Here is a 23,540-nt window from a genome sequence, read left to right on the forward strand (position 1 = left end):
CCACAAAAACCAGCAGACCTGAGCTGTGTGTGCAAACCTGTGCTTCCAGAGGCAGGGAAGGCATGGATACAGAAATTCTGGAGCCACAAACAGAAATCTTGGAGCCACAAAACCCAAAAAACCCGAGCTGTGTGCGCAAACCTGCTGGCAGCCCAGAAAGCTGGGCTGCTCAGGGCTTAATTGCATCTCTTAATCAGCTAATAGCTGCAGCAGGAGCTGCCAGGAGGAGCATGGCAGAGCAGGGAGCAGCCAGCTCAGGGACTCACTGCAGATTCTGGGAATGGCTGGGGAAGGGAGAGAGCTGGGCTCAGCCTGGGGAGGGAAGGTGAGGCCTTTGGGGCTACCTAAAACCAGAGGCCAGACAGAATTAAGGCAATAAAAAGTATTTATATTTATTGAAGAGCCTTCAGGTACATTTAGGGCATTTAAGCCCCCCAGGGCCTGCACCCAAAATGGATGATGGGTCACAGGTTTCACACTTTTATAATTTTGGTCCATTTGCATATTTGGGGGTTAATCTGCCAATTACAGCTCCAGCTAATGAAGTCATTGACCCCAAGTTTGCTCCCCCCAAACTCACTTTTGTTTCCATCTCTGGGGCCTGAGGCAGTGAGGTGTCCTTGATTGCCAGGCCTGGAGAGGAATTGTTGTGTCTGCCCAAAATGGGAGAGCAGCAGCTCACACTGTGTGTGGAGTTATACACTAAAGAACTGCAGGATTACAAATGTATGGAAAATATAAAAGCTCAAATCCTAAGGGATCAAAGAAGCAATGCAGGAGCAGGCTGATTGCCAGGATCAAGCAAAGGCTGAGCCACTCCATGCCAAGGGCTTGGGGACCACAGGGGACAATTTGCACTCCCCTTTCCAAGGGTCTGCAGTGATGGCACAGTTGGGGTGGTGGCAGGAGGGGTGGCCCTGCCTGCTGGCTGTCCCATTGTCACCCTCCTGCCAGCCCACACACAGCTCTGGGGTGACACTGTCACAGACATCTTTTATGAAAAATCCTTTCCTTAGGATTTTTCCTCCTGAGAAGCTGAGAAGCCTCAGGAACAAAATGTAAACAATGATTATCTGCTGCTGTGGAATGCAACAGGTGCATCTGTGATTGGCTCATGTGGATTGTTTGTAATTAATGGCAACTCACAGTCAGCTGGCTCAGACAGAGAGTCCAAGCCACAAACCTTTGTTATCATTCTTTGCTATTCTATTCTTAGCCAGCCTTCTGATGAAACCTTTTCTTCTACTCTTTTAGTATAGTTTTAATGTAATATATATCATAAAATAATAAATCAGCCTTCTGAAACATGGAGTCAGATCCTCATCTCTTCCTTCATCTGGAAACCCCTGTGAACACCATCATAGCTCTGAAGCACGAGCCCAGCTGTGCCCAAGGAGGGAGCTCAACCTGTGGCCAGGCTGACGTTCCCAGTTGTTCCCAGTGGTGATCCAGGGTCCCTCTGAGAGCCTCAATACAGCATTTCCTGGGCCAAGCCCCTCTGCCCGGGTTCTTCCCCTAGGCTGGCACCCGAGTCATTAACACTCCAGTGCCAAGGCTTGGCCCAGAGAGGGCGTTTTGGTGCCATTTCCACTTTAAGCTTCCACTCTCCCCCCTGCCTGAAGCTCCCTCAGGGAGAACTGGGATCCCTCTGTGCTCCTAAATCCAGGCTGTGCTGACACCATCCTAAACCAGGCAGCAAACACAGACAGCTGTTCTGTGGGGGAAACTGAGGACATCCCAGATAACAATGGTTTGGGTTGCAAGGACCTTAAAGCCCATCCAGTGCCACCCCTGCCATGGCAGGGACACCTCCCACTTTCCCAGGCTGCTCCCAGCCCTGCCCAGCCTGGCCTTGGGCACTGCCAGGGATCCAGGGGCAGCCCCAGCTGCTCTGGGCACCCTGTGCCAGGGCCTGCCCACCCTCACAGGGAAGGATTTCTCCCCAGTATCCCAAATAATTCTCTCATTCCTCAGATTAAAGCCATTCCCTGTGCCCTGTCATTCCATCCCTTGTCCCCAGCCCCTCTCCAGCTCTCCTGGAGCCCCTTTAGGTCCTGCAGGCACAATAACACCCGGGTAAGATCACCCCCACACCTTGCCTGGCATTCCACAGCAGATCACTGCCCAGTGCCCACCTCCTTCCCTGTGCCATCCCCAGCCCCAGGCACCTCCTGTGTGCATCACACAGAACCATTAGGAAGTCCAAGGTCACAGTTTTAATTTGTTTCAAAGCTGAAACATCTGCCATCTCCTGTAGCAGGAAATGAAGGGGAAAAAAAATAAAAAATGCCATCATCACTGAGGGACTTGCTCTGAGCTGATTCTGCACAGGATTGCTGCTGTCTGGCTTTATGGAATTACCTGTTGACAGATTCCAATTTGCCATTAGAAAAAGGCTTTCAGGCAGGAATTAGCCTGCCCCAGTAGGGCTCACACGCAGCTGGGTGGCTGAGGAGGTTCCAGCCATGCTGGCAGCAATTTCCAGGCCACTGCTGCTGCCACACAACACAAACAATGCCTGGGGAGGCTGGCAGGGCTCATTCTCCTCCTGCTTCCCAAGGAAACCCCACAGTTTGTGTCTAGACATCCTGCACACAGCGAGGGTGGGGAGGCAGGGCTGCCTCACAGCCTTCAACTGAGTCCTGAGGGCACCCGGGGGTGCCAGGGCCACCAGAGCTGTACCAATGTCACCCCCTGCCCAGGGCAGCTTCTTAATGCAGGGGAATAGAACATAAGTAAACAAAGGCAGTATAGAAAGTAATCTTACCCCCTAAAGAGTTGCAGCTGAGCCAATTATTAAGGATTAGGAGCAGGCCTGATGCTAACAGGCCGCAGCTGTAGCCAACAAAAAGTGTTATAAAAGAGTGGAGTTAGTTGGCTGCTGTGAGGACAAGGAAGAGTCCATGCCTGGAGGAGATATCTACAAAAAAACATCAAGGAGGTACAAAAAAAACCTCTGGTAATATGGAACCCTTACAATGTGAAGACAATAGAACTCCTGCACTATAATGATAATACCCTAAGGCCACAGCAGGATTTGGGCTGTCACCCAATGTCCAGTACTGTGGACAAGGAGCAGCTCCCAGGGCTGGAGATGATACAGAGCAGAGGGGCAGGGACCAAACCAGGTCCTGTGCCCATCCCAGCTCCAGCTGAGCCCAGCGCTGCCTCCCCATTGGGCAGGGCTTGGTAAACACCAACATCAATTTTGGGTGCTGCTTCTGCTTAAAGTGATGCCTCAGGGTTTAGCTTTTCTATTTTTCTGTGCTGCTTTAGTGTGTGGGTCTGAGCTTCACATCAGGACATGGTGAGCTCTGTGCACAGAGCAGGGAGACAAAACAATTCCTGCTCCAGCTGGGCACCAAGGACAAACGATCCAAATCTCAGCCCAAGAGCACAAACACCGAGGGCTGGAGAGAGAAAAACAAGCAGGGTGGGACTGCAGGGGCTAAAGCTGGAATGGGACAATGAACTGCAAGATGCAAATGGAGCAGAACTGATCAAAGGGAGAGACCCCGTGCCCGGTCGTGCATTTTGGGGCCATTTTGGTTCATCTTGGGTGCAGCCCTGGCTGGGCTCTTGTGCTGCCCAAGGTTGGTCCATTGAGGCCTTTTAATAAATCCCTGCTTTATTCTTTAGCTCTGTCCAGCCTCTGCTCTAGGCCAGCTGCACAGGGCATCACAAGTGCCTGAAATGAACAAGAGGTGGAAGTGTGCCTGAAATAACCAAGAGGCTGGGCTGGGGTGTGACATAAATGGAATTTTTGGGTAAATCTGCTGGGATAGGGCTACAGAATGCCTGAGGCAGAGGAAGACTCCTGGAAACATGGAAGGGCAGGCTGGATGTAGCTCAGGACAATCTGATGAAGCTGAAGATGCCCCTTCTCACTGCAGGGGCTGGATTAGATGAGATTGGAAGGAACTTTCCAACCCAAACCATTTCCTGCCTTTAATCCCCAGGACGCTCTGCACCAGTGGCTCCCTGTTGCAGACATCTTTTATGAAAAATCCTTTCCTTAGGATTTTTCCTCCTGAGAAGCGGAAAGGCCTCAGGAACAAAATGTAAACAATGGTTATCTGCTGCTGTGGAATGCAACAGGTACATCTGGGATTGGCCCATGTTGGATGTTTGTAATTAATGGCAAATCACAGTCAGCTGGATCAGACTCTCTGGCTGAGCCACAAACCTTTGTTATCATTCCTTCTTTGCTATTCTACTCTTATGTAGCCTTCTGATGAAACCTTTTCTTCTATTTTTTTAAATATAGTTTTAATGTAATACATAAAATAATAAATCAAAGCCTTCTGAAACATGGAGTCAGATCCTCGTCTCTTCCCTCATCCTCAGACCCCTGTGAACACTGTCACAGCTCCCATCCCACATTCCAGTCTCACTCAACTCAACCAGCCCCCCACCAGCCTGGATATCCCTCAAGCTGTAAACAAAACCAAACCCCAGCAAGGTCAGAGCAAGCAAACAGTGGGAGACGTGGGGAGCTGGATCATTCCCACTGCAAATGTCATTACAGACTAATAGAGAGAAATCCTTCCTTCCCTCTCCTGCATCTCTTATCCTTCATGCTCAACTAGGCACCAGCAGTGTTTCAAACATTCAAACCACGCATTATTAGCACTGATATTTTATTTTTTTTAATAATAATTACTGCTACTTTTGGCTCCAGAAGAGCCTGAAGCTGAGGAGATGTTCCCACTCCCTTTATTATGTTTTCTTTCTTCTGCTGCACCAAAAGCTTGCAGGAATAAGCAGCTCCCCTGGCAATAAGCACATTAAGGCACAATTCAGCTGATGGAATGGTGCTTCTCAGAGAACTCGCAGCACTGCCAGAGTGCTCTGCACACTTCATCTTCCTCCAGCTCAGCAGCACCTCCGAGTTTTCACTGTCTGAGGCTTTCCAAAGTGCTTTTAATGAAATAAGCTGTCAATCCCACAAGTCCATCAATGACAATTCACAGCACAAACGGCTCTTGCTGCTGCTGTGACAAATCCAGAGGACTCTAAGCCTGGGCAGACAATAAAAATCCAAGTGCTCTGGAGCATAAGGTGAGCATGGGAAGCAGGTCCCAGCTTTGTGACATCCTGGGGTGGGCTGGGGGTGTCACCTGCTGCTCTGTCTGGCCTGGCTCCAGCAGCATTTCACTATTGCAAACCCTTCCTTTCACACTTCCTGACCACTTGTGACTCCCCTTGTGGGCACAGGACTCTGATGAGACATGAATTCACCAATTACAGCTACAGGAAAATGCTAAATTTGGGTAATCCAGCACCTGTCCCACACACCACAGCCATGGAAAACAAGGATCTCTAGATCCCAGAGCTCTGCACTATTGCAAACCCTCTTCTTCACACTTCCTGACCACTGGAGACTCCCCTTTGAGGCACAGGCTCTGATGAGACATGAACTCACCAATTACAACAGGAAAATGCTAAATTTGGGAAACACAGCACATGCCCCACACAGCACAGCCATGGAAAACAAGGATCTCTAACACCTTGACAACCACAGGAGCTGCCAGCAGCTCCTTCAGCCCAACATTCCCTTCATCCTCAGCTCCCTTCTCCAGTGCTAGGTCAGGTCTACCCTGAAACCCTGGCACAGATCTCAGCACCCCCTCCGTTCCCCCAGAGCAGCCCTAGACCTGAGCTCAGGGCAGCCTGGATTGTGCCTGGGAGGGGATGGGGAAAGCCAAGCCAGCTGCCAAATCCCAATCCCCAAATCCCTTTGGTGGGGATTCCTCCACAGCTGGAATGGAGGAACCCCAGTGCCCACAGGAAAACGTGGCCAAAGCCAAGGATGGGAATGCTGGGGGCTGGAGCACCCTGCCCAAAGGGAGGCAGGGCCCAACCACCCTGTGCCACAGCTCAGCCCACCAGGGTGAGCACACAGACCCCTGCAGGGCTCAGTCACACCATCCCACAGACCCCTGCAGGGCTCAGTCACACCATCCCACAGACCCCTGCAGGGCTCACTTCCACCATCACACTCCTCATGATCCCACAGATCCCTGTAGGGCTCAGCTCCATCACACACCTCACAGTGCTGCTTTCCATTTCAGGCCTTTGCATAACAAATCCTTCAGCCTCAGGATAACCAACCCTCAACCCCAGTGACAAACCCTCCTTCCAGGCATGCAGATGGAAGGGTGCCTCTGGAGGGAGGCAGCCAGAAGGGGATTTTTCAGTGCCTGAAGAATGTTGTAAATATTCTTCAGACACTGGAAGGAGAGAGAATATTCAATAAATATATAAATAAGAATATATAAATTATTAAAAGAATATCTAAATATTCTTCAGGCCACTGACAAGAGGAGACAAGATGGAGGGAACTGGGTGTGTCCAGCCTTTCTCCTCCTTCTTCTTGGCCTCCATCTTCTGCTGTGATGGTGGCACTTTTGGATTGGTTTAGAGTAGAAGCTCACTGTCTAACACAGGTGATAGGTGTTGGAAAGTAATTGTAAACATTGTACACGTAGTTTTTAGTATAAAGACATAACACCTCCCTGGGGGCAGGCAGCATGCCCTGCTGGATGGACCTCAGAAGGGCAGGAGAAGATTTTTACAGATAAGATACAATAAACAACCTTGAGATGGAGAACTGAAGAGTTCCAACTCATTCTTCAAGCACCAGGCTGGGAAAAGAGACTTTTAAGAACCTCAGGGTCACAGCGACCCGAAAGATCCCAAGACCCCTTCACCAGAGCCACCTTTGATTTACAATACAGGGGGACAAAGAGAGCTGGCAGCTGCATGGGAGGAGCCCCCCAGGGCTGTGCTGTGTGTGACCCCCCTTTGCTCACCTTCTTCTCATCCCCCTCCTGCAGCAGCTGCAGGTGGCTCCTCTTCTCGCTGTCCCTGCGCAGGGAGCTGTGCTGGTGGTGGGGCAGCCCCGAGGGGGGGGACACGCTGCGGCCCTGCGGGTCCACCCACGTGTAGATGTGGTTGGTGACATAGCCCCCGGGGATGCGCCCCACCGAGTGCACCGACAGGTTCAGCTTCTTGCAGCCCTTCAGCACCTGCAAGGCAAGCCAAGGACAACGGGTCAGTGTGTCACCATGGTACCTTCTGAAAAATCTCTTCCCCAGGATGGTTCTCCTGAGAAACCTCAGAAAAGAAATGTAAACAATAATTATCTGATTGCTTGGATTGTGGTCTGGAGGTTGCTTGCCAACAGCTGCGTCTTTGGTTTCATATGAATTGTTTTTAATTAATGGCCAATCCCAGTCCAGATGTGTCAAGCCAAGGACAAGGAGCTAAAGTGTCCCCATGATATTTTTGACAAATCCCTTCCCCAGGATCTTTCTCCTGAGAAGCCTCAGAAAAGAAATGTAAACAGTAATTATCTGATTGCTTGGATTGTGGTCTGGTTGCTTCCCAACAGGTGCATCTTTGATTGATTCCATGTGAATTGTTTTTAATTAATGACCAATCCCAATCATTAATGTCTGGGATATGTGTCACCATGATATCTTCTAAAAAATATCTTTTAATAAATAGAAGTTCTTTGGTTCCATGTGAATTGTTTTTAATGAATGACCAATCCCAGTCCAGCTGTGTCGAGCCAAGGACAAGGGGTTAATGTGTCACCATAATATCTTCTAAAAAATCCCTTCACCAGCATGTTTCTCCTGCATAAAAAGCTGGGATTTTTTTGTTCTTTCCTCACTGTAACACAGAGAAGGCAAAGCTGCTGCTGAGAAAACACGGAGAAAAGCTTTCCCATCAGCCAGGAAAGAGCAAGTGGGGAGGGGAGGTGGGCAGAGCCATGGCCAGGATGGGATAAACCCGGGTCAGAGCAGGTCAGGGGGCAGTGCTGGGGCAGAGCAGCGCTCACCCGTGTCCCAAGTCCTCTCCAGCCCCCTCACTTCACTTTCCCCTAATGCAGGAGCCCCTTTAGGGACTGGAAAGTGCCCCAAGGTCTCCCTGGAGCCTTCTCAGTGACTGTGCTGGCACCAAACAAAACCAGGGTGGGCAAAGGCTCAGCTCAGCCCCAGCTCTGCCCCCACAGCTCCAGCCTGGAGAAGCTCCTGGTGCCTGCAGGGAACATGCACAGCACTCCCAGAAATTCAGCCACTGAGTTACCAGCCGCCTGCCGCAGCACAAGCAGTCAATTAATGAAGGAATAATTACTCAGTACATCCTCACACTTAAACCAGCATGCACAGAGATGGCCTTGGGGGCCACAGGAGGTGATTAGCTGGTCCGCCCCTCCAGCTTCCACTGTGAGGAGCTGACACAGAAACTTCAATTAGCACAGAGGAGTTCTCCCTGGGGACAGCTGTAAGTGCTGATCCCTCCAGAGGCCTCAGGGACACCAGCACTGCAGATCTGCTCTCAGAAAGGAGGAGTTTGGGGTTTTTTTCCCATTTATAGATCATTTTGATGAGCTGCCCTGCAATGTCTGCGGTCCCCACTGAGCAAAGCTTGTGCCTGGGAAGGACTAAAAGCAGCAGCTCCTCAGGAAAGGGTAAATGGCCAGGAATAGCGGGCTGGCTGCATCCCAGCCCTGAGCTGGCAGCACTGCTGCTCCTCCCTGCCAGAGCACAGAGAATCCAGCTCAGCATCTCCATCCCACACAGCAAACCTGGCTGCAGACCTGTCACATGCCCCAAGGTCACCATGTGCCACAAGGACTGCCAAACCAGAGGGGACACCCACAGAGCATTCACCCCCCTGGCTGCTCTGTGACAGTGGTCACAGGGGTTTTCAGGTAAGGGAAGAGATAAGAATGTTGACTCCATGTTACAGAAGGCTCGATTTATTATTTTATGATATATATTACATTAAAACTATACTAAAAAGAATAGAAGGAAAAGTTTCATCTCAGAAGGCTGGCTAAGCTAAGAATAGAAGGGAATGAATAATAAAGGTTTGTGTTTCGGACAGACAGTCCAAGCTAACCGGGCTGTGATTGGCCATTAATTAGAAACAACCACATGAGACCAATCCCAGATGCACCTGTTGCATTCCACAGCAGCAGATAATCATTGTTTACATTTTGTTCCTGAGGCCTCTCAGCTTCTCAGGAAGAAAAATCCTAAGGAAAGGATGTCTGTGACACTGCTCCCCAGCCCCTGTTCCTGCAGCTCCCCAGGCCCTCAAACACATCCCTGCAGGGATCTCCTCTCTCCCTGGGCACTCAGAGCCCAGCTGGGCTGCTCCCCATGCTCCATCCTGCCTAGGTCTCTCTGGGATGGTGGAGCAGGTTCTGAGCCCTCTGCCCATTCCAGGGTTCCCCTCTCCCATGGGCACCATGGCTATGCCAGGCTTCAGGGCCAAGAGCAGCTTCCTGAGCCAAACCCAGGTTCAGGGTGGGCTGAACTCCACAGAAATCAGTGAGCTGGGGGTGGCAGGGACCCTTCTCACCAACCCCAGAGCTACCAGGGCAAGGGGAGGACCTCAGTAAATGTATAAAGGACTCTGCAGAGTGTCCCCAGCCTGCTGCAGCACTGCCTCTCTGGCAGACACTGTCACCAGCAGTGTCCTGCTGGCTTTCCCAGCTCTGTGCACTCCGTGCCCACCCTTGGATGGAGCCCTGGCTCTGTGCAGCTGCTCCCCTCCCCTCGGGCTCTCTGCTGTCACCTTCATGCATAAAACATCTGCCTGAGCCCACATCCCTGCTCCTGTTGGCCCTGTCAAGGCAGCTGCAGGGGGACATAACAATCCCCGTGTAAATCTCTGGCCTCTCATCCCTGCTAATTTCCCTGTGCCCCCAGAGAGCAGCTCTGCTGCTGTGCCTGCCCTGCCAGGGGGTGACATTTGGCTCACGCTAAATGGCTCTGCCAGGCTTCAGCAGCCACCCCTGCCCTGTCCCTTGGGCAGCTGTGACACTCCAGGGTGGAACCAGCCTGGGCCTGGTCCGTTTTCCTGTGCCTGGTGCTCCTCCTGTGCTCCGTCCTTTCTCCTGTGCCCAGTCCTTTCTCCTATGCCCTGTCCCTTTTCCTGTGCCCTCCTCCTGTGCTCAGTCCCCTCTCCTGTGCCCTGATCCTGCTCTCATGCCCAGTCTCTCCTGTGTGGTGCAAACCCCGAGGTTTCCTCTGCTCCTTCTCCTCCCTGCCAGGATGGATTCTCTGGGGAAGGGAGGGAAGGGGATCCCTGTGCCATCCTTCCCTGAACACCTCCAGAGATGGGCACTCCAAATCTCCCTGGGCAGCCCCATCTGATATTTAACAACACTTTCCATGGGGAAATTCCTGCTGATGTTCAACCTGAGCCTCTCCTGAGGCCGTTCCCTCTGCTCCTGTCCCTGTTCCCCGGCTGTGCCCTCCTGTCAGGAGCTGTGCAGAGCCACAAGGGCCCCCCTGAGCCTCCTTTGCTCCAGGCTGAGCCATTTCCAGCTCCCTCAGCCTCTCCTGGGGCTCCAGCCCCTTCCCCAGCTCCATTCCCTTCCTTGCAATTGCTCCAGTTCTTCCTTTGAGGGGCCCAGAACAGGACAGAGGATTTGAGGTGGCCCCAGCAGTGCCCAGCCCAGGGGGACATCACAAGGGACAGGCTCTGGGTGGGAATTCTACAAGGGAAAACTTTTTCCTTCCAGACACACAAATTGTCCTGTGTGCACTGAGTGCAGAGACACCCCCAAATCCACAGGAGAACTCACCCTGTGAGGTTTTTGGGACATGAGGGGCACAATGAACCTCACCCCACCACCCCTAAATAACCAATTCCACCTCCTTCATGCCCTGTGCAGAATCAGGCAGTGCAGGCTGCATCTCCATCTCCTTTCTCAAGCCACTGCAGGGTTTTGCAGCCTCAGATAAGATTTGGTTTTGCCCCACCTCTGCTGTGTTTGAGGATCACGGGGTGGGAGGTTTAGGGCTGGCAGCACAGTGTGCAAGCTCACCTGCCAGCAGCCCAGCTTACAGAAATCATTGATGTGAATCTGGGAATTACTGCCAAAACCTTCAGCAGGGAAACAGTCACCGACTGCCCAGAAATGTCAGCAGAAGCAGCAAGTGCCAGAGAGAGGGGCAGATTGATTCCATGAGGCCACTGATCCCCTAACAACACTCCATTTAATTATCACGCCCTCTGACAGGGAAGGAGATCGTTTAAACTGATCAAAATAGCAAACACACATCTCATGTGGGCCACAATTACCTTCAAAAAACCCCATAAAACCCAAACAGCTCCCAGTACATCATGTTCTTTCCTAGGATCCAGAGGGGCAGCTGCCACCCTTCAGGTGGTTTTATAGGTTTTGTATCAAGAGGTTTTATAGAGGTGGCTCCAAACCCTGCACGTCTGACACCACTGAGGGCTTTCCTCTCCTATCTTCACCATTCCCCCTCTTATTCCCCACTTCCCAACAGCCCTGAGAGGTAAAAACACCTCCAAAAATCCCCCCAGAAAGAGCAGAGCTGCCAGAAAGGAACAGCAATGAATCACCAGGATGCTCCTGGCAGCCTAGGGCAGGGACAGCCCCCTCCCTTCACCTTCCCCAGTAAAGGAGCAGCCCGGAGTGGGAAGATCCCAGTTGGATACTGGGAGCATTAACCATGAGCCATCCTCCTCCTCAGCACAGCCTCCAGCTGCTTTTCCACCAGCAGGAACAGCCTCCTGGAAATGGTTTGGCATGGGATAATGGCTATGGGATAACAGGCATGAAAGAATGGCTACATGACACTGTCATATTTTCTGGAAAAATCCCTTAGGCCAGGATTTCTTCTCCTGGGAAGCTGAGAAGCTTCAGAGAAAAATAAAAATAATAATTATCTGATTGCTTCTCCTGTGTTTTGCTGCTTTGGAATGTGGTTGGAGATTGTTTATCCAACATGTGAATTGTTTTAACTTAATGACCATTCACAGTCAGGCTGTGTCAGGGCTCTGGAGAGTCATGAGTTTTTCAATATTATCTTGTTAAGCTTTCTGTCTGTTTCCTTTCTGTATTCTTTAGTATGGTTTTAGTATAGCATTCTTTAATATAATATAATAACATAATAAATTAGCCTTCTAAGAACATGGAGTGAGATTAATCATTTCCTTCCTGCCATGGGGGACCCCTAAAATACCACAGCTTATGGAATAATGGCTATGGGATAATGGGCATTGCTCTGCTGGTGAGCTCCAAAGGTCAGTGTGGAGGTTACCACCAGGAATTTGGCAGCATGACACCCCAAAAAGTAAGGCACAGGTTTAGAAATAAAGCTGCAAAAGGAAAGAAATGCTGAGATACTGATGCCTCAGGTTTCAGCTTTTCTATTTTTCACATTCTGTGCTGCTTTAGTGTGTGGGTCTGAGCTTCACATGAGGGGATGGTGAGCTCTGTGCACAGAGCAGGGAGACAAAACAATTCCTGCTCCAGCTGGGCACCAAGGACAAATGATCCAAATCTCAGCCCAAGAGCACAAACACCGAGGGCTGGAGAGAGAAAAACAAGCAGGGTGGGACTGCCTGGGCTAAAGCTGGAATGGGACAATGAACTGCAAGGTGCAAATGGAGCAGAACTGATCACAGGGAGAGACCCCGTGCCCGGCCGTGCATTTTGGGGCCATTTTGGTTCATCTTGGGTGCAGCCCTGGCTGGGCTCTTGTGCTGCCCAAGGTGGATCCATGGAGGAGATCCTTTCAATAAATCCCTGCTTTATTCTGTAGCTCTGTCCAGCCTCTGCTCTGGCTCAGCCTTTCCGAAGCATCAATTCCACAGGAGGGAGGCAGGGGGAGCTTTTACAGCGCGTTCCGGCTCCGTGCAGGAGCGATGGCAGAAGTTTGTCCAGCCGCTGTTTCCTGCTCCATTCCAGGGTGTTCCTGCTGGACTCAGGAGGGTTTTTAAGCTTGTGGGATCGGATGAACTGGGCAAAACAATGATGCTGCCAGGGGGAATGAAGCAGCTCCCTGTGGCTGCTGGGGAGGGCAGCAGGAGCTTTTACAGGAGAGGGATTGAGCCACTTCACCTAAAAGGCTCCTCTGCTGAGACAGGACAGCAGGCACAGGATTTTTGGCTCCCAAAATGATCAGCTGCAGGTAGGATGGATAAAGGCTATTGCAGCTCCCACTGCACACCTGGGTAAGGCCAAATTTGCCAGGTGAAGCAAGGAGAGACTGTCCCCTGCCCCAGAGTGCAGAGAGGGATTTTGGAACAAGCTGCCCAGAGCAGCTGTGGCTGCCCCTGGATCCCTGGAATGCCCAAGGCCAGGCTGGACAGGGCTGGGAGCAGCCTGGGACAGTGGAAGGTGTCCTTTCCCATGGATCTGGATGAGTTTTAAGGTCCCTCCAACGCAAACCAGTCTGGGATTCCATGATTTTAAGTCTATCCCAGCCCTGTGTTGCCTGACAAAGCACAGGGAGCTGGATGTGAGCAGAGGATCAGAGAGCCTGGGATGCTCTGAGCTGGGAGGAACAGGGAGAAGTGGAATGAGGAGAAGGTGACCCAGAGGCAGGAGGGGAGAGCCGGACACAGGGGGAGGCTGAGGGAAGCACAGATGGAGGGACAGCAACGGTGCCAGGGTCCAGGGGACACAGGGGTGACACAGGGATGACACCAGGGATGCCACAGGGGTGGACACAGCCTCCCTGCAGGAGGACAAACAGGAGTTGCAGGAAGCACAGTCCAACCTCTCCCCCTCTCCCAAGGCAAAGGACAGCAGTTGGGCTTTCAAGTAGAGGCACTTATGCAAATCAATGCAAATCGATGTATAATTATGGTGATTGCACACATTTAGCCCCAAGGCATCGGGAAGCCCATGTCCCTTTCACGGCAAAGGTCAAGTGAAATCTAAGATCCGGCACCTTCTCCCCAAGCTCCCCATCCCCACTCTGCAACCTCCCACCTCTTCATGCTGCTCCCTGCCCAGTGCAGCCCTCAGGCAAGCCCAGGACGGTTCTAAAAACAGCAGAAAACTCCACATAATTGTGGAAACAAAGCAAACCCAAAGCTGTTTGGGTGCTTTCAGGGCAGGAAGCATAAGGGAAATGCAGATTGAAGCACTGCCTCCTGCTTCCTCGGGTCTTCTCTCTCTGCTCCACTCCAAGCAATGCTGGAAGGAGTGATGTGAGGCACCATATTGGCTAAAAATGACACTGCCATCAGACAAGGCCATACTGTCTAAACAGGGTTAATGGCTGGGTGGAAAACTGCAGAAGAATCAATGTGGGGAAGTGAGGAAGATGCTGGAGTGTAGGAGTGTCAGGGGTGGGACGGGTGGGACGGTTGGGACGGAGTGAGACAAGAGATTTCTGGATCCAGGTCGGGAACTTGGGGTTTATTGCAAAGGGCCTGGGTGCAGGGCCCTGCTGGGAGCTGCCAAACACAGCTCAGAGCAGGCCCGAGAGAAGAGAGGGGGAGAGAGTAAAAGGGGTAAGAGTGAGGTTCCCATTCCAATACAATAAATCTTCTTCTGTGTTGAATATTCTAATTCTCACTAACCAATCTAGTACAATATACAAATCCTGCAGCATTTACATACAGCCTATAAGAATCATTACATCATCATACTGTGTTACATTTTAAACCCTACAAATTCCTCTTTGGGCCCCTTCTGCCAAGCTGTAGGGTCTGCTCTGACCCTTGGGCCTGTCTGCAGGCAGAGGGTGTTGTTCCATCAAAAGGGGATCACCTTCAGCTGGCCACACCATTGTTTTCCAGTTGTTCAGTAACTGAGGGATCTCAAAGCTTGCTTTCATTTCAATCTCTCTTATAGTTTCTATATTCTCAAAATCTTTTGCCAGACAATCATATTTATAAGGCCTTCCTGTTTCATCTTCCCCAACACTGGATGAGGCACCGAAGGCATCCAGGCAGAGCCTGCACAGAGCAGAGCCCCCTCCAGCCTCTCCCAGCCCCAGAGGCTCCAAGGCAATCCCTGGGGCACCTGGCAGGACCAGAGCTCCCCCAGGGCTCTGCTTCACCTGTCCTCACCCAGCACCTTGTGCCCCTGGCAGGGAGAACTCAGAGCATCCAGTCCAAAGAACCCAAGGTAAATCACACAGCAGGTGCTTTGTCACTCTAAGTGAGGGCATTTAGAGCTGAATAATTCTCCGTGGCATTGAGGAAAGTGTCAAGAAAATCCATCCTCATCCCTGAGGACAGGGGAGCTGTAAAGGATATTTTAATTCACCAGTTCTGACGCTTTTGTTTTCTTCCAATGGCCACTAGAAGGAAATAAGCTTTTATCCTCCAGGTTATCTTATCAATTTCTCTGCTGAGCCAAAACTGTTTATTTACAAGGAGCCCACTAAATAACAGAGATGCTGCAAGAACTCCAGGATGCCCTGACAGTGCTAACCCTGATGAACAGGCCAGTCCTGATGCCAAGTCCTATCATCCCTGCATTATGAGGAGAGGAGAGATTAAGGCCCTCATTCCAATCTTTTGCATCACTATAAAGTCATTTGATTTCATTAGTGCTGATTGTGATTTGCTGGTGAAATGAAGGGAAACAGATGACTAAGGAACTTGTCCACTGAGGAAAACCAGTGGCAGAGCAGCAAATACAACCAACTCCAAAGCCAGGTGGAGCAGCCAAACCCTCATTCCCACAGCCCTGGGCTGGGTGTGCAGCTTCACCCCAGCCTAAGTCACACCAGGAATTCATCTGGAGCTCCAGGTGAGCTCCAGGGCTCGAACTTGCTCCACCACAGCTCCAGATCTGCCCTGGAACCACAGCAGCCCTTCCACTGCCCTCAGCCCTCCCCCTCAAGGAGCTTTAAAAGTCATTTTAAATGCAGATGCCTCCAAGCTCCAGAGTGACCATTTTCCCTCCTCCTTTCTCCCAGAGGGAGATCCTGGTGCCTTTACACTTCCCACCCTCTCCCTCTGAGTCCAGCTGATCACAGGAGCAGACATGGAAAGTGTTTGCAGGACAGAACGGCACAGCAGGAGCTCCTGGCATCACACAGCACCTGCCTTTTAAGCTGTGAGTGCTTTTTTTTTGGTGCAGTTTTGGGGTTTTTGTTCCTAAGTAGATGCAGAGATGCAAGAAGGAATTACCACTCTAACTATTGGGGTGGATGCTAGTCACATCCTCCTTTTCCATGCTCCAGCTCCCTGGGGAAAGGGAGAAGTTTCAAACCTCTTTCTTTAGTGCCTTCTAAAAACACGGAGCCTTGATAAGCACGCAGCAGTTAAAGGAACAGGGCTGAAATCTTCATACAATCAAAGGAACAGGGCTGAAATCCTCACAGAATCAGGGATCAAAGGAACAGGGCTGAAACCTTCACACAATCAGGGACCAAAGGCTGAAATCTTCACAGAATCAGGGATCAAAGGAACGGGGCTGAAATCTTCACAGAATCAAAGGAACAAGGCTGAAATCTTCACAAAATCAGGGATCAGGGATCAAGGGAACAGGGCTGAAACCTTCACAGAATCAGGGTTCAATGCATTGCCTGCACCCCTCAGCCATCCCAGCCCTGCTCTGGCTGATCAGCCACAGCTCCAAGCACTGGGAAGGGTCAAACCCAACCAAACCAAGCTGCACTCAGTGCTCTGAGCCCCCAGTGCTGGGGTGATTAAATCAGCAGTGTCAGCTCATGGTGATCAATTAATTGGGCATCACAAGAAACAGCAACATGAAATTTGCTTTATTGGAAGCTGGCTGGAAAGAAGAATGGCTCGAAATATGTTTGAGGCTCAGGGCTGCACATCTCTGCTGTCATTTCTCAGAGGTCTTTTGGCTATCCCACACTGGGATCCTTTCTTATGATATACTGAAAATTCTGAAGAGATCACCTTGTTTGCCAGTAATGGGACATAGAAGGAATTTTAATCTCTTAATTATTTTTAAATGCCCGCTTGGCACTTCCATCAGAGCAGGAGATGGAAGGGTTGGGGGGAATGAAAAGCTCTGCTGGAGCAGGGATGGTGGAGGCTGGGGATGAGATCCCCCTCCATGCCAGGCTGGGGTGTCGGGTGGTACCCCCTGATGCAATCCCCTTCCCTCACAGGGACCAGGACAGGCTGGCACTGCCACATCCCAGACCCCTGTGCCTTGTCAGCCTCATCCCAAGCCTTCCCCAGCCTCTCTCACAGATAAAAAAACCCAAGCCAGGGCACTTGAACTACTCCAGTTCCTCCAGAATAAACTCAATTCCAGCCCAGTGACTTTGGCAAAGCCATCACAGATTTACACCAACACCAAAGAACCAAATTCCCCCAGCCCAGCACATCCAAATTAGTGAAGTTTTGGGGATTTTGATCAAGCTGATCCACATCTGCCAGGAATAGCTGGGCCAGTGGTGGGACCAGTGCAGCTCTTTGGGGCTGGTGTAGCTCATTAAGCCAAATCCTAAATCAGGAATTTTTCCACTTGTCACTTTCTCTTGTCCCCTCCTTCCCTAAATGTCTTTTTATTTAAAGGACATAAAAACCTACAGCAAAGCAAGAAAGGTAAAGTGTGGGAGAGAAAGGAGTGGGAATTTAATGCCAACCCCAGAGCACTGGGGAAACACCTCCCTGGTAATTTTGATGGTCTAAAGCCACAAACACCTTGATTTTAAGTCCTCTGGATAAAATATGACAGCTTATCAATAAAAACCTTCAGCACTACTGCTAAAATGTAGCAGTACATGCTCAAATACAGCAGCATATACACCATAAATAGTAAAATAAATATATATATAGTGTATAGACATAAGATCCTAAATAGCAAGGCTGATAAAAACCAAGCCAGCTCTAAAAATATGGCAGACAACAATAACTTCTCCACTTACCCCATAATTCAAATGCTGGTGATCTTTTGCTAAAGTGCACTCATGAATGCTGCAATGATGGAGCTGTAATTGTAATGGAGTCATTTAATTTGGATTTGGATGGCACAGCCGAGCTCAGAGCAGACAAGGCATAAAACTCCCGTGCTCACGTAAAGGTTAAGGAGCTGGTCATTAAGGGAATTGATTTGGAGTGCTGAGGTAATCTTGTGCTTGAAGGCAGAATGCCACTTTTTATCTCATTGACGCTGGAAACATCTGCAAACAGCAGTCAGTGGTGACAGGCCAGCAGTGAGTTCTGGGCTGGGACATCACACGGGTCACTCAGCCAGGTGTGGCCGCTCTCATCTCGATTCACTTTGGGTGCATCACTGAGCGATGCCTGAAAATTCCACGAGTGAACAGAAATTGCTGCTGCCCTGTGGAAGGGGCTAACAGCAGGCCTATTAGCTAAAGGAGGGAGAAGCAAGAAGAAGCTGATAAGGAGCTCTCTCCAAGGCTGTAACCAAGGAGTCCAAGAGAAGTGAGGAATTGAAGAAAGATAAGAAGAGAACTTTGCAGCTAGATGATGTCACAGACATGTTTTATGAAAAATCATTTCCTTAGGATTTTTCCTCCTGAGAAGCTCAGAGGCCTCAGGGACACAATGTAAACATGGATTATCTGCTGCTGTGGAATGCAACAGGTGCATCTGGGATTGGTCTCATGTGGTTGTTTCTAATTAATGGCCAATCACAGTCCAGCTGTCTCAGTCAGTCACAAACCTTTGTTATCATTCTTCTTTTATTCTTAGCTGGCCTTCTGATGAAATCCTTTCTTCTATTATTTTAATATAGTTTTAATGTAATATATATCATAAAATAATAAATCAAGCCTTCTGAATCCTCATCTCTTCCCTCATCCTGGGACCCCTGTGAACACTGCCACAGGACAAAGTATTTTTAGAAAGTTAGCTGAAGTCACTGTAACTTTTTACCAATGGGGTTATATTGATTTATTATTCTACCTTTTATAGCCAAGGTAGAAGAAGTATAAACAATGAGAAAGTGTATGAAAGGTCAGCCATGTTCAATAATAAAGAGTTGCCATCTGAGAGTGCTTGTGGACTCTGCTTTGTGTTGTGACTGCCTCAACAGCTGTAAGAGGCTAAATGATGTGGGACTCCAGAGGCTCTCCAAAATGCAGTTTATTGTATCCAAGGTGTCACAGCAGTCCAGGGTGGTGGGTGACAGAGCTGTGCCCACAGCTGTCAGCTCCAGCTGCAGGCAGGCCTGGAGACCCTTTGGTTTTGGTTACAATGCATTATAGACTTTTCTTTGCTGAGCATCTTCATACAGCACAACCAATCTATACCTTAACTATTATCTATAGCCTATCATAACTACTGTAATTACCATATTCATGTTACTGTTCTCCAATCACTAAAAGTCAGTACATTACAGTTTAAGCTAGAAGTTGTTTTTCAGTTTTCTTGCAGTGGAAAATTCTGAGACCTTTTTTCTACTTGCAGCTTTGCTGACTTGTTTGCCTGTGCTCTCTTTCTGCTTGGTAAAAACATCATCTTGTTTGGGGTGGGTTTATCCTTTGCTCTAAGCCATAAAAACCCCTTCTAACTCACACACCCTTTGCCTCCTTGGTTATCCAGTGAGACTGGCTCAGTAATTCTTTTCTTCTATATCAAAACTTGCTTCCATCTCTATTCCTTCATCAGACTCTACATCTAAAAATCTTTCTGCTAAGCACACATATCTGTGAGACTTTCTTGTCAAACTTTCATCCTTCCTAACAGACAGTGACAGAACCCCACAGCAGAGCCTCTCTCCTCCTGGACAGGAGGGATAAAAACAGCTGGGGCTCCAGAAACGCACAGAAAGCCAACAGAGCCACCACAACTGATAAAGGAACGCAGTGGCTGCTGTGGGAAGGCTCATCCGAGGCTGCACAAACGAATGCAGACATTGCATTTATTCCCTGCTCTGCCCGAGCAGCTGGCACAGCCCCAGCCGTGCACCCCGAGCATCCGCGGCTTGGGGAGTTTGTCACGCTCAGCCCGGAGCCTTCCCGAGCCTGGCCCGGCCCCAGGAACGAGCTCTGACAACTTGTGTCAGCCCAGCGCGCCGTGCCTGCGATGGACAGCTGGGCTCCCCGCTCAGACAGCTGCTGGCTGCAGGACAGGGGGAAAGAGGAGCTGGAGCATCGCAGGGACCGAGCCGAGCTCCGATCAGACACGGTCTGCCCCGGGGAGCTCACACAGCCCCTCCTCTGGAGCTCAGAGTGTCTGAGAGATCAGCCACACAGCCAGGGGCTTGTGGTAACCAAGTCTCTCTCCTCAGCTTTCTCTGTCTCCGTTACAGCGTGTGCACGAATGCCAGGACCAAGCCAGCTCTGGTTTGTCACAGAATACTCTGAGCTGGAAGGCATCACAAGGATCACCGAGTTCAACTCTTAAGTGGACAGCCAAGAAAAGGGTCAAATCCCCAATCCTGGGGTTGTGAGCACCAAGCTCTGAGCAGTGGAGCTGATTTTGGCCATCCAACTCTGCCCCACTGCAGGGCAGACCAAGAACCACCAGTGGGGAGGGCAGGACACAGCAAGGTCGGCTCTACTAGAGGAGAGCAGACCACAGCCAGGGGCCTTTGCAGAGCTGTCAGTGCCCCAAACCCCGGGTTTCAAGGGGAAGCAGAGCACAAAACAAATCCACTCATCACCACCTCTTGTCCCTGCAGCTCTGCCACTCTGCATGACACCCAAAACATCGGGCTGAGTACCTCAAACCTTCAAATTTGTACCTACCCATTTGTACCTACAACCTTCAAATGCTGCCCTTGAGCTGAAGGCAATCTCTTCATTTCCCCGCTCCCAAATGCAGCGTCTGGGGGCAAATTAACACTTGGTTCATTTTAGAGTCACCCAAGGATTTATTAGAGCTGTACTGTAAATCACTCTGCCACTCTTCCCAAGCAAAATGTTTCCACCACCACGATGTGGGTCATAAAAACCCTTCCCAGATGTGAAAAGAACCCAGGAGCTCAAGAAGGTGCCAGCACAGGGGAAGTGATGAATTTGTTGTTGAAAGAAGTTCAGTTCACAAGGAGACAATTTCTAAGCTGCTTTTTCCTCTCAGGATCATATTAACAAAATATAGCTCTTGGCAAGCCACGTCCTCCAGGAATTATTTCTGTGCAGGAAGCACTTAGTTTCACTCAAAATTAATAATGTCTAAAAGGCATCAATTACATTATATTAGAGAACAAACAGAAAGTGATGTGAATTACCCAGCAGAGTGGGATGAATTGGAGATGAAGTCATGGAGCAGAGCATTCCTGACACCTGGTTCCTCTCCATCCCAATGCTATAACCAAAATACGTGGGGGTTGCAATCTCCAAGCCACAAAATTGCAGACTAACAGCTGAAAGCTCACCCTGCTGTTTTCCTATCATTAGGAACAAGAGGAAAGTAATTCCTACAAACCTTTCCTGTGCTGTCAGGATTACCAGGGAGTAATTTCCAGCCTGGAAGTCGTGCCCTTGCCCAGGGCACTGATTTAAAGCCAGGGTAGGGAACACACAGGTCGACAGGGAAGAAGTGTTCAAAGCTGAGCAAGATTAATGTGCTGTCAGAGGAAGGCTCCACATGGAACAGGCTCCCAACAGAACCACTTCAGCTTATTATGGAAAAATTAAAGCACAAACAGCTGGAGAACAGCCTTGTCACGCCAGATCCCAGCTCTCCATACGCTGCCTACAAATTGCAGCTCTAAAAGTCGATTCTGCAGCTCGATAGGTTTGTGCCTCGGGAACATTCCGAGCGGAGCCCACCAGCCACGAGCTCAGCTCTGGGAACGGTTTGGGACACTCAGACCTGGATTTGCCTCAGAACCCCGCGTTTCAGGCGAAAATCCCACAGTTTCTGGAGTTCTCCTCCCACATTAAGCATTTATCGATAGCCCCCATGCTGTTTCGGGCTACAACAGGTCTCCGGGGCATGTGGAGCCGTGCTGGGAGAGCGGGAGCCTTCAGTTCAGTTGTGTAACTGTTCCCCTTCTCCCCCTGGAACATTCAAAGCGGAATCGGGGATCTGCTCCTGCCTCGGGCAGCCTTTTTGGGGGGGTCTGCTCTGCTTCTCCGTGCCTCAGTTTCCCCATCTTTGCAAGCAGAAACCCGCTAGAGCGTCTAGAGTACATCCCTCAAAACCCGTCTCTCGCAGATTTCCAGCTTCCATGAGCATCCCAGGCTGCAGGCGAGCCACGAGCAGGCACCGCTGCGTTTCAGGGGCGCGACAAAAGCGCAGGACGAGCCTGCCGTGCCCGGAGCCACCGCCACAGCCCGGTCCCTGCCGGGGGTAGCACCGCTGTCGCCACCGCAAACTTTCCGAGCGCGGCTGGCCCCGCACGATGTCGCCGGCGCGATGCAAACCCGGAGCGGCTCCGCTCCGCCGAGGGCTGCGGGCTCCGAGCGCCGCGTCCCGAGGAGCGGCACCGGGGGCTCCGGACACACCGGCTGATGGGGATGGAGCCCGGGAGGGATGCGGAAGGACGGGGATAAAACCCAGGGAGGGAAAGGAGGAGCGGGAGGACACGGACAGGCACCGGAGAGGCAGAGCGGGACGGGGCGCGCAGCGGAGCTCGGGACAAGGCGGGATGGAGAGAAAACACCACCGGAGCCGCTGCGATCCGCCTTACCTTGACCGCCTCGGCGTGGGTCACCCTGTCCAGGGACTTGCCGTTCACCCCTAGGATCTGATCGCCGACTCGCAGCCCCTCCCGCTCGGCCAGAGAGCCGGGTTCCACCAGCGACACATAGATGCCCACGCCGTGCTCGGCGCCGCCGCGGATGCTGAAGCCCAGACCCTCGTGGGCTTTGCTCCGGCGCAGCGTCACCTGCCGCAGCTCGCCCGGGAGCACCGGCGGCGGGGCGGGGGGCGGCGGGGGGCGGCCGGGCGGCGGCAGGTACGGCCCCTCGGCCGTGTACTGATCGAAGAGGAGCTGGTCGGAGCGCGGCAGGACGAGGCGAAGCAGCGGCAGCAGCTGCCGCCGGCGGGGCCCGTCGAGGAGGGCGCGCAGGGAGCGCACCAGGTCGCAGACGTTGCGGCGGCCGTGGTAGGCGTTGAGGCAGAGGATGAAGCGCTCCCGCTCCGCCTCGCTCAGCAGCGTTGTGAGCGCCTGGTGCAGCCGCCGCACGTTCGCCGAGAGCGGCCGCGGAGCCGGCCCCGGCGCCGAGCCCAGCGAGCCCGACGAGGAGGAGGAGGAGTGCACGGACACGCCGTCCAGCTCCGCGCTCATCGCCGCGGCACCAAAAGCACACCGGGGGATGGAGCGGCCGGAGCGGGGCGCGCCGGGCAGGAGCGCACCCGAAACGGGCAGAAGCAGAACCAGGCGGGGCAGCAGCGCAGCCCCCCGGGCAGCACCGACACCGGCCGGCCCCGCCGCTCCACCTGTCCGTGCGCTCGCCCGCGGCTCCCCAGGAAGTGACGCGGCCGCCGTTGCCGGGAGACCGGTTATACAGAGCGGCCCCGGCGGCGGGACCGGACCCCCCCCCGCCCCGCCCCAGCGCCCGCCCCCGCGGGACCCGCAATTAGCGCGCCCGCTCATCAGTGCTCATCAGCACGCCGAGCTCTGCCCTGCCCGCGGCTCAGCGCAGGTGGGAGCTGTGAAAGTCCTGGCACCCGTCCTCAGCCCTCCCGGGATGGATCGCGTCCATCCCGGAGCTCCCGCAGCTTCTCTCCATCCCAGCATGGCGAGCGCGCTCGGGGTGGAGGACACGCGGCAGAGGACACCGGGCAGGGATCGGTTTACAGCCGAGAACAGCCTGGCCCGGCGCACGAAGCGTTACCTGAGCCGCGGGGATGTTTTTCCATTGCCCGGCGTGCCAGGTGTGGGATTG

The 23,540-nt window shown here is 51.8% G+C and overlaps 1 protein-coding gene across 2 annotated transcripts in view; it reads right to left on the bottom strand.

The window, feature by feature from the left end:
* WHRN (whirlin) overlaps nucleotides 1–23,151 on the bottom strand; it is a 53,307-nt gene extending 30,156 nt beyond the window's left edge. The window contains exons 1-2 of one of the 2 annotated variants that reach the window (XM_074556583.1): nucleotides 22,340–23,151; nucleotides 6,816–7,031 (exon numbers count right to left, since the gene is read on the bottom strand). In XM_074556583.1, coding sequence (XP_074412684.1) covers nucleotides 6,816–7,031; nucleotides 22,340–22,939 — 816 coding nt within the window. In that variant the 5' untranslated portion in view covers nucleotides 22,940–23,151. The remainder of the gene's footprint in view (nucleotides 1–6,815; nucleotides 7,032–22,339) is intronic. The other variant, XM_074556582.1, reaches the window with a different exon arrangement.
* Nucleotides 23,152–23,540: the final 389 nt, after the last annotated feature.

The sequence above is a fragment of the Zonotrichia albicollis genome, chromosome 21, assembly GCF_047830755.1.
Source record: "Zonotrichia albicollis isolate bZonAlb1 chromosome 21, bZonAlb1.hap1, whole genome shotgun sequence".
NCBI lineage: Eukaryota > Metazoa > Chordata > Aves > Passeriformes > Passerellidae > Zonotrichia > Zonotrichia albicollis.